Source organism: Urocampus carinirostris, chromosome 7 (genome assembly GCF_059441175.1).
Source record: "Urocampus carinirostris isolate Australia breed hairy pipefish chromosome 7, RoL_Ucar_1.0, whole genome shotgun sequence".
Taxonomy (NCBI): domain Eukaryota; kingdom Metazoa; phylum Chordata; class Actinopteri; order Syngnathiformes; family Syngnathidae; genus Urocampus; species Urocampus carinirostris.
Genome location: NC_142355.1, coordinates 36,248,572 through 36,266,615, shown reverse-complemented (window position 1 = coordinate 36,266,615; position 18,044 = coordinate 36,248,572). Strand labels below are relative to the sequence as shown.

General features: G+C 41.3%; 1 protein-coding gene across 1 annotated transcript; it reads left to right on the top strand.

The window, feature by feature from the left end:
• The first annotated feature begins 505 nt into the window (after positions 1-505).
• LOC148363177 (uncharacterized) lies at positions 506-16,909 on the top strand. The gene is made up of 4 exons (XM_088340759.1): positions 506-576; positions 4,389-4,528; positions 11,960-12,226; positions 14,484-16,909. Exons 2-4 carry the CDS (start codon positions 4,420-4,422, stop codon positions 15,878-15,880), a joined length of 1,773 nt encoding a protein of 590 aa, XP_088196885.1. The 5' UTR covers positions 506-576; positions 4,389-4,419; the 3' UTR covers positions 15,881-16,909.
• Positions 16,910-18,044: the final 1,135 nt, after the last annotated feature.

The following is an 18,044-nucleotide window of genomic DNA, read 5'->3' as shown; positions in this document are numbered from 1 at the left end:
ATGCAAAATAATATAAGACGGGTAAAACACGGATGATCGAGTTATCTATATCAGACTCCTCTTAATCCATCTGGTCAGGCATATTCTTGTTTTTTCTTGCCCATCACACATATACACTTATAGATTATCTTTTGACAGATGACAAGCTCTGTCACACTATAAAGCCTTTAAACTCAAAAAGTCTCAAAGGGCTGCACAGACAACCAATACGCCATCCACTGATCTGAACCCAAATGAGGGCTGTGGGAATATTGGTAGCAACCAATTAGTGGAAGTAATGTGCCTGTGCCAGGAGTTGACTAGGGACATTAAAGGTAACTCCTATTCCCAGAGACAGTGTGTTGTGAGATGCCAATGAGCTTGGTTGTATGATTGAAGTAGCATGAAAAGATGGTTTCCTTTCGTGAGTCTTAGTCATACAGAATATGTCTAGAACATTGTTACATGGTGTCAGAAGTGTCGAGACAATTTTTTGTGTAGGATATTGTTTTCGGTCGGAGCCTTTTTGAGACGGATATCCGGTTTTGCCCCCAATCTCGCATTACCAGCTAGGCAAAACTTGGTCGTAACATGCCCGTGAGTAACCGGTTTTATGTCTTTATCGCAATTCTTACTTATTTTTCTTAGTTTAAAAGTGATTTGTTCTATAGATATTTTTAGTCGCTATTTTGTCAAACTCACTTCCACACAGAAAGTTACATAAAATGCCAAAATGTTTGCAAATATTATTTGTTTGAATGGCCTTCTGGTCCTGGGAAAGCTTTATGAATATCATGTGGTTCGAACAAATTTATTGACACTAATAACAGAAAACAATCTTGACAATCTCAATAGCAATCAAGCACATTCACAATATTATATTTCAATATGACGTTTAACAGCAAACACAATGTGAGGTTTGAACAACCCTTCTCGAAAATCTTAATAGCAATCAAGCATATTCACAATTTCGTTATATAACAACTTTGTTAGTGTCAATAGATGCGTCCAGGCCAAAGTCGATTGTTTTTGGTCCGAACAAATCCACGGATGAATATCATGTATATCATCATATCATGAATATCATTTCACTTCACATTGGAAGGTAAAGAAGGAAATTTTCCACTAGTGAGTTTGCATTTGTGGATGTAGAATTTCGCTATGATGATGATAAGATTGACAATAAAGGTTTAACTTACATGACTCTGCGTCATAAATGCCAAGAATAATATATTTCCAAAACCTATGAAACCCATTGTGAATCTTATCAGCAGTAAAGTGACAGATTTCAGACCAGAATGTTTTACCTTAGGGCAGAGACAAGCTAAATGTGTTCCAGTATCTGGATCAGTGGAGCCAAATGTACAGCTCTATGTTATGGTTTACCTGCGAGAAGAGTCTCTGTCACGTGAGCAGCATTAATCGCGAAGCTCTTTGAAACGAGGGGCAGTAGATTGCATACGGGACGCGAGACAAGATAGAACAAAGAGAAAAACATATCAAGCTCAAGTTGTCGAATAACCACCAAAAAAGTGTCTCAGCGTGCAGTCATGGATAAAATCAGTCCACCTAACCTAGTTGCATGCCTTTGAGTGGAAATCTAGTTGATAACAGAGTTTTACGAGATTTAGCAGCAAGTGGAGCAGGAGGAAATGATGAAAAACTGAAGGCCCACATTCTTTTAGATGACATAGAAGAAGATGCTCTTGACCTACATAACAGTTTTCGACTGGATAAATCAGAATGAGTTCTGACACAGCTGATGACAAGGTTTGAGGAAAACTTTGTTCCCAAGCAAAATAGATAGATAGATGGATAGATAGATAGTTAGATACTTTATTCATCCTTGTAGGGAAATTCACTTCCAGCAATATCCTTGTGTTGAAAAATAAAATAATAAAGAAAGCAGGCAGTGTTGTATTTACAGTCACGTGAATGAAGTCCCCAGAGATTAACAGCATGGCCTCGGGGCGCTGTGTTTGTAGTTTACTAACAGTGGAGTGGATGACGTCACACGCTAGGCCAAAAGTTTGACGTCCCTGCAGCATATGGAAATCTTTGTGTTTACCCAGGGTTACACCACCTCGTGTTCACATAGATAGCGAGTCCGCTTCCTCTCCGCTTCCCGCAGGCTTTTGTGTCTGTCTGCCCTAACAGCGCTGAAGCCAGATTGCTCCACGTTAGCGTCCGGGATGCTAGACGTGAGCCACGTTTCCGTAAAACACAGCAAACTGCACTCCCTGTACGCGTTGATGTTTTTGACCAGCATAGCCAGTTTGTCCATCTTATTGGTAGAGAGTACACATTTACCATGATTCCGGACAGTACCGAAGGCTTATATCTCCGCTAGCCGCTTAGCCTTCACCTTAGCTCCGGCTATGCAGCCACGATAGGGCCCTCTCACCTTGTCCGGTAAAAAAAAACCATTTGAAAGTTTTTCACACTTGTTTGACCAGTACTTCCAGAATTGCACACACTAAGCACAGGATCGTTTGTGGTACAACTGATAATGCACTCAGAGAAAGGTTACTTATTGAATCGGAAGTAACGTTAGATAAATGTGTGCAAAGCAGAAGAAACCACAAAAGCACAAGCAAAACAATTGTCATGTGATCAAACTCAAGTGCATCATGTAAAGAAAGAAGAATATTAACAAACAAAAATATAAACAAGAAAAATCTACAGAGTTAAAATGCTGTAAATGTAGAAGAGGTCACAAACTAAAATCTTGTCCCGCATATGGAAAAACCTGTGATAACTGTGGGAAAATCAATCACTACTCAAAATTTTGGAGAATTGCAATGAGATGGAGAGTTCACACAGTTGAAGAAGAGGATGACAAAGAGTTTATTGTCAACGTGTTGCAAGCCTGCCCAATAAAAAGAGTAATGGCTTCAACAGATATCAGTAAAAACAATACCACAAGAAAATTCGAGTTGGATAAAGAGGAACCTTAACTCTCGGTAGGACTACATAAAAGGTGACAGTAAAGAGCAAAATTCTCCTTTTAAAACAAGTGAGCGTATCTACTGGAGAAAGACTTTCTGTTAAAGGTGACTGTATTGCGACCTTCAAGCAGAGTCCACCAGATAAACGCACTTATACTGGTTGTGAATATACGTGTACAACCAATCCTGAGACTTACTTTGGGTATGTCTTGGATTGGGGTTTGAAAGAAATTTTACAGGAACAGTAAGGGGTTAAAAAAAAATGTTGAATTTGTTTGGAGGTGTGCTGTTCTATACTTAGAAATTAAAAAAAAGTATAACATGTATGGATGGATACATGTCGTATAGTTTTGTTTATAGGGGTAAATATTATTTTACATGTGGTCAACTTTAGTTTTTATCTTATTTTTAAAATGTGTGATTTTATGTGTCTAATAACATAAGAACAAGATTACCCATGATGCCACATCGTTACTGAGCTTGCACGGTTTGTACCCTGATATTTGCAGTTGTTATGGTTTCCATCCGAGTGACATGAAAGAAAACACCCTTTCCACGCCAATACGCATAAGAAACAAAACAGAGACATAGCAGAATGTACACTTGCCATTTGTTGTTTCAGTCTTACAACAAACAAAAATGATTCCATCAATTAAAGAGAAATGGTTTTTCCTTGGGGCAGCACGGCAGCGCAGTGGTTAGCACATGTGCGGCATAGTTCTGAGGTCAAGGGATCAAACCTTCCTGTGTGGAGTTTGCATGATCTCCCCGTGCTTGCGTGGGTTTCCTCCGGGCACTCCTGTTTCCTCCCACAGTCCAAAAACATGCATATCAGGTTAATGGGCCGGTTGTCTGTCTCTGTGTGCCTTGGCAACCAGTTCAGGGTGTCCCATGACCACTACCCGAAGATAGCTGGGATGGGCTCCAGCACCCCCGCAACCCTACTGAGGATAAACGGTGCATATAATGATGGATGGGTTCTCCCTCAAATTTTTGCCCTTAATTGTGTCCATAACCACCTGTACAAAGTAAATATCCACAAAGTAGGAACCATTGTAGACCCTGTTTGGTTACATCACTGTATTATATCATATACAAGATAATAGTACCATGGTTAACAAATTAAATCAGTTTACTAATGCGCATTACTACACAAGCGTTGTTTCCTTCATCTGGGATAATTTCAATGCCGCAAAGCACTGTTAGAGTTGCAGTTTTCGAAACAAATGTAAACCCTAAAAAAGCCTCGTGTATTGGTTAATTTCTCCTGGAGGTTTCCATTTTATCTACTGCCCCCAAAGCGAGAGTGTTACAGTTGTATCCAATCGTATATAGTGTAAGTCCACAATCGTATGGATCCCTAAATGGTAGACGCCGCACCTCTATCCATTTATATACATATATTGAATGGCAAAGTTGTTCCAAATCGTATTAAATATGCATATATATTTGACTTGGCAGAAATCAAGCAGGATCTTTCTGCCTGAGGAAAATGTATAAGAAGACCACGGGCGGGTTCAAAGAGGAGCTTCAGAGACCAACAGAGGAAACTGAGGCAGAATATGGACAAGTGGATGCAGTATGCAAGCAGCTTCGAGCAGGTTGGGCACTGGAGTTCCTGGGAACTTTTTTTTTTTTAATATATTTTTTTTCCTGGTTCCGTTGCTCCAGAAGTTACCCGCTCCACCACTTGTTTAAATAACCTAATTCCACTAAAATAATTACATAAAAAAACAATAGTCATGAAATGACATGGATTCTTGTTGAACATTTTAAATAGTATCAAACTAAATATATAATCCCTAGTAATTTTGAAATAGAAATTTCAATTGAAACTGTCCATATTTTCATTGATGGCAACAAAACGAGCATTATTTACGACTAGATTTGACGTGGCATTCAGGAAGTTTTGCACTAAACGAAAATAATGGATTAGGCTGGAATATGTTGGTTATTTTGTGTGAATTTAACCTCAAGACAGCTGTATGAAAGCAGATTAAATGTGCTCAGTTGGTGTTAGGGTTAATATTTTCGTAATAGGTTAAACAGGAGTGATCAGTAAGAGAGGCAAATGTAGTTTTAGAATTTATTCACTGCAGTGGGCAGACGGATTCAAAAAGTCTCACCGTCTCACAAGTTTCCCGCGTTGCAACCGGGTTTTGTTCAAAAGCGTGCGCATGCGCAGAAAGTATCAGTGACGTCACACATACGTCTACGGTTCAAAGTTCGCACATGCGTAGTAATAACAAACGACGTCATATATATCTTTCGGTTCAAAAATAGTACAATAGTAGAAAACGAGTTGTAATATAAGTCAAGCTCATCAGGATTATTTGTAACATAGAAGACAGAGAAATACACAATTAACTAAATATGATTAGCTTTGACAGTTGGTATGGTGAGAGTTTATTCTCTTCAGTTAGGCTGCTCTATAGCAGCTTAGATAATGTTATCCCGAAAAACATATTTTTAATGTTTGCAAATGCTGCATGCCTTCCAAAAGGTTCAACTTTTGACTCGTCAGTCCACAGAATGTTTCCCCAAAAGTCTTGAGGAAAGACCAAGATGCTTTTTGGCAAATGTGAAACAACTCTTTGTGTTCTTTTGTGACAGTATTGGTTTGTGCCCGTGGACACCATGGATGCCATTTTCGGCTGCCAGTGTCTTTCTTGGACTGGAGTCATTAACATTGACCTTAACTGAGGTCAGCGACTGCCTTAGCAACAGCACAACGTGCTGTGGTTGACGAAATAATGAATTCTGGTGTTTAGTAGAAGATCCTGAAGGAGAACATCCATCCATCAATTTTTGCCCTCAAACTCAAGCACTCTTAGATCATGCCGTAAGACAACGATCCAAAACACTCCTGCAAGTACACCCCTGAATGGCAAAAAAAACCCAAAATAAATTTCCTGGCGTGTCCACGTCAAAGTCCAGAATTCAATTCAATTGAGATTCTGCTGTGGTGTGACGTTAAGTTGGCAGTTCATGCTAGAAAACCCTCCAATATAGCAGATTTGAAACAATTTTGCAAAGAAAAGTGGGCCAAAATTTCTCCTCAGCATTGTGAAAGAATCCGTACCAAATACTGTAAACAAGTGATTTTTGTTATCGTTGCCCAACCCACTATTAAGTTCAGGGAGCAATTACTTCATCACATAGGTTTTAATTTTTATGTACCTTAATAAATGGAATCAACATTTCAAAAGTGCATTTTGTATTTCCTTGTGTTGTCTTAGTGTGATATTAAAACTGGTTTGATGACCTGTCCAGGATAGTGGGTTGTTTGGACGCGTTCTAAGCAATGTTCCCTCTAATTTTCCACGGGTCTGAGCGTTCACACAAAGTCGGTGAGCAGCGCTTGAAACAACAGTGGACAACCATAATCCCAAGTGTGGCAAGATAATTAATTATCAAACAGGTCCAAAACTTGACATCAAGTTACATTTTGTTGAGTTTCCGGCAATGCAAAATTATTTTTCTCTCTTGAATGAATTGACTCATTCAACCTATTGCAAAGGTTGTACGGCCTACAAACGTTGTTTGTCTTACAATTCTTGCACACGATATCCATTTCTTTTTAATTCCTGATATATTTTGTCACATAATATTTACATTTTGGGGGGCTTGTTTAGTCGGTTGTAAGATACAGAACTGTACTTAATCACATTTTTAGTGGAAGTACAATGTTGGCAACAAGATTCACTTGATATAATTGGAAATTATTTGAATGCAACACAAACTTTTTCTTCTTTTTTCCGTGTTTTTTTTTCTATTTTTTTTTTAATTCCTTTAAAAAAGATCTCATTGTGTTTATTTTTTCCGAGCTTTTACTTTTTTCTTTTTGTTCTCTATTTACTTTTTTCCTACATTTCTTTCTTTTCTTTTTTTCTGGCTTTTAATTTTTTCCTTCTTTTTTCTCTTCCTTTTGTTTCTTTTTTTCTCAGCTTTTCACTACTTTTTCATTTTGCTATTTTTTCTTTTTTGTTCTATTCCCCCCTTCCTTTGAGTCATTTTGTGCATAATTTTACATAATATTTGGTCATGTTGGGATTAAAGAAGCAAAAACAACCCGAAGAGCCGTTTAGGACCCGAAAGAGCCGGTTCCTTTTAGTGAGCCAAGCCTAAGAAGCTGGTTCCCCGACAAACTCTACTAACTTTACTCAACTTCGCTCTCCTTCAACTCGACTTCAAAATACTGCATTTAGGACACAACGTCAGGGGAACCCGTGTATTTTTACCTTCATGCACTGTAACTTTGACTTGAGTCGCTTCTTAATTAGTAATTTTGAGCCCTCATTTTTGTGCGCTGGCTAGATCACTTGTGCGCTGAGCATGTGCGAGCAGTGCTTAATTGCGCACGCGCGCAGCTTAGAGGGAACACTGGTTCTAAGGGATGGGCAGGGCACCCGTATGTTACGGCAGGGGTAAACCAGCGAAAGCTGTCGGGCTCTGCTGTTGAACAAAAGAGTGTGTTGTGTCACCCTGACCCGAGTGACATGGCCGCTTTCTTGCGTCCCGTTTCATCTGGAGGGACGAAAGCATGACCAACTTAGGTGCCGAGTTGCCTAACTAATTTGGGTGTTTGGGCATTTGGGTTGGCCATGGTCCAAAAAATTTTGTGTGTGTTTTTTGCTATTTTTTCCCTCATTTGTTTTCTTTGTTATTGTATGTGTTTGTCTTGCTTTCGGTCACCCCTCTTGAGGGATATGACCGAGGTAGATAGATAGATAGATAGATAGATAGAATTGATGACCTGAAACCTTTGTGAGTCATGATAATGCAAAAGATACAGAAATCAGAAAGGGGGCAAATACTTTTTCGCGACACTGTATAGCACTATTAGGTATAGTACATTTTAAAAGAATCATCCTTCATTAAAATGGTATGCTTCTAGCTTTTATCATTGTTTAGTAAACAACAGTTAAACATTGCTAAGTTCTTTGAAAACACTTGTTTCCAAGAAAACTAATGCTAAGATAGCTTTTTGTGAGAGGATGCATTTCAAGTAGGACTTTCTCTTTGGTGCTTTATTTTTGCATTTGTGATACCTCCAAAATGTAAACAATGTTTTCAATAAACACAATGAATATCAAAATGGCGGCGCCCTGTATGGCTGCGGCTGCATCTGCTCCCGACAGTTTCTCACATTCTGGTCAAAAACCCCAATCTTCGACTCAGTTTATGAGGGCGAACAAAGACAACTCTAACTGCAGATTAATATACGATCGCAGTTTTTTGCTGGATATGCGAACATCCAGAAATCCAGCGAAAATTTCGACGATCACTCTGGAGTGTTTACTTAGCCTCGGAGTGCTACGTCAACAGAACACAGCGGCCTACAAAGCAGCGAGTAAAAGTGGCAAGCGGAAGCGCTGTGACCGGGGAAGGAAACGATGTTGTCGGGCCGGGCTAACGGCTCGGATGAAGGCCAAACCCTTCAAAACGCCTCTACCATCCATTTTCCTATCCAACGTCCGCTCCCTGGACAACAAACTGGACCATTTACAAGTGGAATTCACATCGAACCGCGAGTTGACGAACTGTTGTGCTTTAATTCTGACGGAGACATGGCTAAACTCATCTATCCCGAATGACGCTGTTAGCATTGTGGGGCTAACTGCTTTCCGCGCTGATAGAAGCGGCGAGCTCACCGGCAAAAGCAAGGGTGGCGGTCTATGCATTTATACAAACAACAACTGGTGTAGAAATGCGAAGATAATCTCGAATCACTGCTCACGAGACATTGAACTTTTGACGGTGATCTGCAGACCCTTCTACCTACCGAGGGAGTTTAGCGCGACCATTATTACTGCCGTGTACGTGCCCCCCAGCGCTAATACAAAGGAGGCAATGGACGTTCTCTACCGAACTGTGAGTGAACTGCAGCATGCTTACACCGAGTGCATTTTTATTGCGGCGGGGGACTTTAACCAGGCCAATATGAAAACAGTTCTCCCGCATTTCCATCAGCATGTAAATTTTGCTACAAGAGGTAGAAACACATTAGACCTGGCCTACACAAACATCAAAGGTGCATATAAAGCAGCCCCCCGCCCCCACCTTGGCTCATCAGATCACCTTTCTGTTATGCTAATTCCAGCATACAAGCCCCTGCTGACCAGAGAAAAACCTACAGTGAAGCAGGTGAGGGTGTGGTCTGAGGGGGCAATGGAGGCACTACAGGACTACTTTGATTGCACTGATTGGGACATGTTTAAATCGGCTGCCACTTACAACAACAAAATAAATATAGATGAGTACGCCATTTCTGTGTCAGCCTATATCAGTAAATGCGCAGAAGACGTCAGCAATACCAAAACTATATGCACCCGTGCCAATCAGAAGCCCTGGATGACTGCTGAGATACGCAAACAACTAAAAGTACGGAACCTTGTCTTTAAATCTGGTGACAAGGAGGCGCTGAGATCAGCGAGGGCTAACCTGAACCGTGCTATCAGACTAGCAAAGCGAACGTACAGTCAAAAAATCCAGGAACGTTTCCTCAATAAAACCAACACCAGGGATATGTGGAAAGGCATTCAGGCCATTACCAAATACAAGCCAACCACCGCCCCAGTGCAGGACACTAGCATGGACTTTCTGAATGACCTCAACAAATTCTTGGAAGGTTCGAGGCACAAAACGGCACCACTGCAGCGAAAGCGGTTCCAAATCAGGACGAAAGGGCACTCCACCTGGACTCAACCGACGTGAGAAAGACCCTGAGAGGGGTCAACACAAGGAAGGCTCCAGGCCCGGACAACATTCCGGGGCGGGTACTTAGGGAGTGCGCCGATCAGCTGGCTTGTGTACTAACAGACATTTTCAACACCTCGCTAGACCAAGCCAAAGTACCATCATGCTTCAAAATTGCCAACATCATCCCTGTGCCAAAGAAACCCCAGATCTTATCATTCAACGATTACCGGCCCGTTGCACTGACTCCTATCGTAATGAAGTGCTTTGAGAGACTGGTTAAAGAGCACATCACCTCCAGTCTCCCCTCCTCATTCGACCCCTTTCAGTTTGCCTACCGGACAAACCGCTCCACCAGGGATGCCATCTCCTCTGCGCTTCACCTGAGCCTGACACACCTAGAGGAGAAGAACACCCATGTGCGGATGCTGTTCCTGGACTTCAGTTCAGCATTCAACACCATCATCCCACAACATCTGGTAGACAAAATGAGACTCCTGGGTTTCAACACCCCCCTGCGGAACTGGCTGCTGGACTTCCTCAGTGACAGACCCCAATCAGTGCGGATAGGTCAGAACATCTCAGATGTCATCTACCTCAGCACGGGCTCCCCCCAAGGCTGTGTACTGAGCCCCTTGCTGTTCACCTTGATGACACACGACTGCGTCCCTAGGTCAGCCACAAACCACATCGTGAAGTATGCTGACGACACAACAGTGGTGGGCCTCATCAGGGACGACAACGACCTGGCCTACAGAGAGGAGGTGGAGCAGTTGGTGGCCTGGTGCAGGCACAACAGCCTGGTCCTGAATGTTGACAAAACTAAAGAGATCATTGTCGACTTTAGGAAAAACCAGCCCAACCATGCCCCACTTTGCATCAACAACAAGGCTGTGGAGGTTGTCAGCAGTATCAAGTTCCTAGGGGTGCACATTACAAACAAACTCACCTGGTCCGTGAACACTGCATCACTGGTTAAGAGGGCACAGCAGCGCCTGTACTTCCTGCGGAGGATGAGGAGAGCCCACCTGCCCCCACCCTCCCTCATCACATTCTACAGGGGCACCATAGAGAGTATCCTGACCAGCTGTATCTCTGTGTGGTGTGGAGGCTGCAGCGCTACCGACTGGGGTAGTGTGAGGAGGGTAACGAGGACAGCAGAGAAAATAATCGGGACATTGGCCAGAAGCGCTGCCTATCCCATGCTAAGAACATTATCGGGGACCCCTCTCACCCCCATCATGGACTGTTCACTCTGCTAGCCTCTGGGAAGAGGTACTGCAGTGCGCGGTGCAGGACCACCAGGTTCCGCAGTAGTCTAGTCCCCCTGGCCATTAGACTGTTAAATGGTCAATCTAACATATAGTTAACATATAGTTAACCTAAATCTTAACGGCTGCTAATCTGACTTTTTGCACTACTGGCAGTTCTTTATAGCTTGCCACTCCTTGCACATTTGCTCTCTGCACTATTGTACTTACAGCGTTATGTTACAGTGTTAATGTTACTGTTTACCTGACTTGTTAACCTGAATGCCCATTTTGCACATCTGGTTAGCTACTCCTCTTGCACTATCGGCACTATGGTATGGTAAAATACTATACGTAGCCATAATACAATACAACTTTTACTAATATCTGTACATTCGAGGAAACTGTGCGGGTCAGATGTATCGACATTTCGTTCTGTATACACGTGTACTAGAATGACAATAAAGTAGATTTGAATCTGAATCTGACACTTTTCTTGCAAAATAACATTTTTTGTAAGAACACTGAACTTATGCATAAACAATGCATAACCCTTGAAAGAACTCGTCAGCATCCAATTTTTACGGTAAAGTGATCACATGAATTCGGTAAACATGGCGATTGCGTTCCCTCGTCCGTGCATGAAACATTTTTCTACGGCCGGATGATGACAATGGGACTTTGCAATCTTTTTTTGGAAAGGAATAAGCTCTGTTCCTTCACTACCACATGCCTACGCGTCACATAGGACCGCCCACACACACTCTCATTTCCCAGAACAGAAAGCAACACTAGAAAGTGGGGGCTCTCTAGATGTGTGGCCAGAGATCTGATCAAAGACAATGCTGGCATCTAATGGCGATTATTCAGATTCAAATCAATCCCAGAGCCTTGATACTTACTGATGATCTGCAACAAAACCTGTATTATAGTCTTTTGAAATTAAACCAAAAACATATTTTTACCTTTTTGGCACTCAGGGACAGTGCTTCTGAAAATTAATTTTAACGTTATAGCACTGATTAAGATAAAAAAAATGAAAGTTTAATTTTCATAAAACCATGTGTGTTTTTTGTCCCACAGAGGTCAGCAAAAAATACCTCCCACCCTGGAGGCAGGAATCTGAGTTTACTGCTGTTAAAAAAGAGGAGAAGGAGTGGGGGCCTGTTGAAGTGAAAGAGGAGAAATATTTCACAGAGTTACCTGTGACTGAGGCTTTTGTGAGCACCGGAGATGAAGAAGAGAAGAAATGGAAAGAGCTGGTGAGATGCAGCTCCAGTCAGCCCGTGACCCCTGAGGATGCCGACACATCATACTCTGCACACGCCGATGGCAACCAACAGTTGGAAGGTGATGCCGCGTGTCAGGCTGACGGAAAAAGCAGCACGTGCTCAGAGTGTGGCAAAACGTTTACTGAGAAGTCTTACTTGAAATCTCACATGATGATCCATACCAGTGAGAGACCTTTTGCCTGTTTCTTTTGTGGTCAAAGGTTTACTCAAAAGGGGGCTTAAAAAGACACACAATAACCCACACTCGTTAGGAACCTTTTGCTTGCTCTATTTGTGGTCAAAAATGTACTCAGTGTAGGGCAGGGGTCGGGAACCTATGGCTCGCGAGCCATATATGGCTCTTTCCATGAGTACCTGTGGCTCAGAGACAAATTTGATTGCATGCAAATTTTCTCCATCTCGTCCAAAACATAAGCTATTAATCCTGTTCAGATACACGCACAGCCAAACCAAAGCTAACAATGGAGCAGTACTTCGCAGTATATATAGGGCACGTTTTTCACTACAATTTACAGTCAAGGTGTCACCAAAAAAAAAAAAAAAAAACTCGTTCTGGCTGTACAACACTAAATAATCCGTTATATGAAACATCACTATATTATCTGTCTTCAGTGTTCAGATACCTTATGATGAATCCACAGAACAAACTGTAAATACGCCAAAACACCGGAAGAGAACTTAAAGTTTTTTGATTGGGTGAGTGGGAGGGATGGGTGGAGCGATGCAAAAAGTGCAAGCACTCCCTCCTATCTCTCGCCCTACGCTGTCTGTGCCATAGATAAGCACATCAGGCTCCCTGTTTGCAGAATGTTGTGACGTTTTTACAAAATAACTGCTTACATCTGGTTTTGAAACCAATATGTATGAAAAAAAGGGTCAAAAGGAGTTCAACCGATCTTAAGTAATTGCAAGAAAGAGACAAATTTAAAGTGGTATGATTGTTGATTTTGGGACACGGGCTCTGGCATTATTCTTGTTAGGGTTAATATTTTCGTAATAGGTTAAACTGGAGTGATCAGTAAGAGAGGCAAATGTAGTTTTAGAATTTATTCACGGCAGTGGGCAGACGGATTCAAAAAGTCTCACCGTCTCACAAGTTTCCCGCGTTGCAACCCGGTTTTGTTCAAAAAGCGTGCGCATGCGCAAAAAGTGTCAGTGACGTCACACATACGTCTACGGTTCAAAGTTCGCACATGCGTAGTAATAACAAACGATGTCATATATCTTTCGGTTCAAAAATGGTACAAAACAGCAGTCAAGCTCATCAGGATTATTTGTAACATAGAAGACAGAGAAATACACAATTAACTAAATATGATTAGCTTTGACAATTCTCTTTTCATAATTTTTATCAAATCATCAAAAATAAATGTGCTGAAGACTAAGCTTTTGTCTGGGGCGTGGGTTTAGCAATTTAGTAAATTTGTCTCATAATATATGGTGTGGCTCTTTCCCAAAATAAAATTGATATATTTTGCTTTTATGGCTCTTTGAGTCAAAAAGGTTCCCGGCCCCTGGTGTAGGGCCTTGAAAATACACACACGAACCCACTCTGGCGAGAAACCTTTTGCCTGCTCAATTTGTTACAGTCAAGGTGTCACACCAACAGATCCTTTTATTGCTCTACGTCATTAAGAAATCCTTTATATGGAAGCTCATTTAACAAGGTTCAGTGTTGAAACACTTAATGATGAAAATCCACAGAAAACCGTAATCAGCCAGAAACTCCAGCAAAGCACACAGAGCGATTTGATTGGGTGTGCGGTAAGGGTGGGCGGATCTTTGCACACAGCCCACTTCTGTCTGCCAACCGCCGTCTGCACCAAAATTATACACGTCAGTATCCTTGTTTGCAGTATTTTGTGACATTTTATTTGCCTGTTGATGGCGTTCCCTTGTGCATGCACGAAACACCCCTCTCTGACCAGACGATGACTATGGGACATTCCTATTTTTTTTTTAAAGGAGAAAGCTCTGTTCCCTCACCACCACACGCCTAATGGTCACTTGGGGCTGCTCACACACTCTCTCGTTACTCAAACAGGAAGCCACCCTAGAAAGTGGGGGATCCCTACATGTGTGGAAAAAGATCTGACAAAAGCCACTCCGACCATCTAATGGTAATTTGTCGTATCGGAAAAATTCCCAGAGGGTTGATACTTACCGATGATCCAAACCAAACCCTGTATAATCTTTTTCCAAATTAAAAAATTGATTTTTACCTGTTGGGTACTTTTGAAAATGTTATGGCACTGAATGAGTTGGAAAAAGACAGTTTTAATTTTATAAAACCGTGTGTGTTTTGTGTCCCACAGAGTTTACTGCCATTAAAAAAGAGGAGGAAGATTGGCGGCCTGTTGACGTGAAGGAGGAGACATTTTTCACAGAGCTGCCCGTGACTGAGGCTTTTGTGAGCACCGGAGATGAAGAAGAGAAGAAATGGAAAGAGCTGGTGAGATGCAGCTCCAGTCAGCCCGTGACCCCTGATGATGCCGACACATCATACTGTGCACACGCCGATGGCAACCAACAGTTGGAAGGTGATGACGCGAGTCAAACTGACGGAAAAAGCAGCACGTGCTCAGAGTGTGGCAAAACGTTTACTGATAAGTCTTACTTGAAATTTCACATGATGATCCATACCGGTGAGAGGCCATTTGTCTGTTCCTTTTGTGGTAAAAAATTTACTCAAAAGGGGGGCTTAAAAAGACACACAATAACCCACACTGGTGAGAGACCTTTTGCCTGCTCCTTTTGTGGTCAAAAATTCACTCAGAGTGGGGCCTTAAAAATACACACCCAAACCCACACTGGTGAGAAGCCTTTTGCCTGCTCTGTTTGTGGTCAAAAGTTCCCACAAAGGACTTTGTTAAATATACACATGAGAACCCACTCTGGCGAGAATCCTTTTGGCTGCTCGATTTGTGGCCACCGATTTATTGATCGTGGGAAATTAAAAACACACATAATAGGCCACACTGGTGATAAGCCTTTTAGCTGCTCAATTTGTAGTCAGAAATTTGCACGTAAGGGAGTCCTAAAAATACACATGCGAACCCACACTGGTGAGAAACCTTTTGCCTGCTCAATTTGTAGTAAAGGATTTGTTGATTGTGGGGGCTTAAAAACACACACAAGAACCCACACAGGTGTGAAATCTTTTGCTTGCTCGGTTTGTGGTCAAAAATTTGCTGAGCGTAGGTCTTTAAAGATGCACACACGAACTCACACAGGCGAGAAACCTTTTGCCTGCTTAATTTGTGGTAAAACATTTGCTCATAATTCGTCCTTGAAAAGACACACACTAACACACACGGGTGAGAAACCGTTTGTCTGCTTGGTGTGTGGTCATAAATTCTCTTGTAGTGGTTCCTTAAAAACACACACGAAAAAACACACTGGTGAGAAGCTTTTTGCCTGCTCCATTTGTGGACAAAAATTTACTCAAAGCGGTGGCTTAAAAAGACACACAAGAACCCACACTGGTGAGAAACCTTTTGCCTGCTCCGATTGTGGTCACAAATTCATCGATAAAATATCCTTAATTAGACACATAAAAACCCATAGTGATAAGAAGCATTTTAGCGGCTCCATTTGTGGTAAAAAATTCACAGGGATAGAGCACTTAAGAAACCACAAGAGAACCCACACTGGTGAGAAACCTTTGTCTGCTCCGTTTGTGGTCAAAAATTTACTCAAAGCGGTGGCTTAAAAAGACACACAAGAACCCACACTGGTGAGAAACCTTTTGCCTGCTCCGATTGTGGTCACAAATTCATCGATAAAATATCCTTAATTAGACACATAAAACCCCATAGTGATAAGAAGCATTTTAGCGGCTCCATTTGTGGTAAAAAATTCACAGGGATAGAGCACTTAAGAAACCACAAGAGAACCCACACTGGTGAGAAACTTTTGTCTGCTCTGTTTGTGGTCAAACATTCACTGATAGTGGGACCTTAAAAAGACACACACTGATGCACACAGTTGAGAAGCCTATTGCCAGAAATTCACAGATGAAGGTAAAGCTCAGAGGTACAAGTGTACTAGTGAAAATAGCCGTAATCACTCTGCTAGATATGTTTTAATTTATTGCATTTTGATCAAATAAATCATATTTATAACTGATTTATGTACGGATTTGTGTACTCTTGATGTTAATTTAACATGATTTGGGGTAACAGCTTGTCTGTTTTTATTGAAATATTGTTTTTTAAGATTGAAGTTTATCTTAGACATTGAGACGAGTGGCTTCCATGCCCAAAACTCCCAACTCTAAAATGTTTTTATATATTAACTCATCATATATTTACTGTGTAAAGAGGTCTCCATTATTTTTCGGATCTTCATGCTACCACGAGACACGCAAGCTGAGTGATGCATATAATTAAATGTTATCTCATTTACTACCATTACTATGAGGTTTTTGAGAAACCACTTATTAGAAGTTGACCAAATGATGTGTTAAAATTATATTTTTGTGTTTGAAACTGAATAAAATGTTTGCAAAAGTGACCAATATATAATATTGAGAGTACACGTACCCGATGCCGCTCTGTCCCGCTCGTATAAATCAAGCTTAAGTATCTGTTGTAAAATGAACTTGCTTGTGTTATATGCATTTTAGATCCCTCAAGTATTTAACTTTTTATTCATCACTTTGTTTCCCGACCGGATTCTTCATAAGCACTTACATGTTTTTGTTGTATGAGAATACAAAAAATAAAATACTAAGAAGTAACATCCAGTTATATTCTTGTCTGTTATTTGTCATTTCATATTGTACTTCTATTGGCAAGTGAGTGTAAAATAAAATGGAAATGCAAAAAGATGCGTTAATTATAAGCAAGGCTCTGTTTCCAGCCAGTGCTGCTGCTTGAGGCCTCTGTTCACAGAATATCAGGGCAAGTCATGTTTATTTGTTTGGCCCTTAATCACAAAGAGTCTCAAAGGGTTGCACAGACCACAGATTATTGCAAACCACAGACTATTATGACACCATCCCCTGTTCTAAAACCTACTTGAGGGCAAATAATACACAGATATTGTCAACATAAAATATAGGTTATTCATATGTAATAGAATAGAAGTGTGTTTTAAGCTTGGATTTAAACATTTCCACTGAGGTTGCAGATTGAACTTCTAATCGATCAGATCACCAATTTACATGTGTAACGACCCTCAATCATGTGCGGCACAAGGGTTCACAGTCACTCGGTTTATTGCCTGCATTCAGTAAACAAAACAATACAAAAGTCAGGGCATCTGTGCACGACTGCAGTCATCTTCAGCACGATTTTATTGAGCTAAAGCTATGGCCAGCAGACAACATGTGAGCACATTAATAGTGAAACTTGAATAATACAATGAACAGAGCTTTCCCGCGTACCTGCATTCAGTAAACAAAACAATACAAAAGACAGGGCATCTGTGTACGACTGCAATCATCTAAAACATTGATGGAAACAAAAATACAAAAATGGGACATCACTCAACATGCTGCACTTCGTGGCGTGGTTGCATTGAAACATTTTGCATCACATAATCATCGTTTCAAGCTGCATTACGTGCTCGTCTTGGGATCAAGAGATCGCAGGTTCGAGTCCCGGCTCCTCCGTGTTACATGTAAAAGTGTCCTTGGGTAAGACACTGAACCCCTAATGCCCCCAATAAGCAGGTTGGCGCCTTGCATGGCTGCACGGCTGCTATTGGTGTGTGACTGTGTGTGAATGGGTAAATGTGAAGCACATTGTAAAGTGCTTTGGGAAGTCTTCATTGACTTGAGAAGCGCTATATAAATGCAGATCATTTCATTTCATTGCTTCACTTTTGAATAGTGCTTTTTTATTCATCATTTAGCACAACTTATATACATT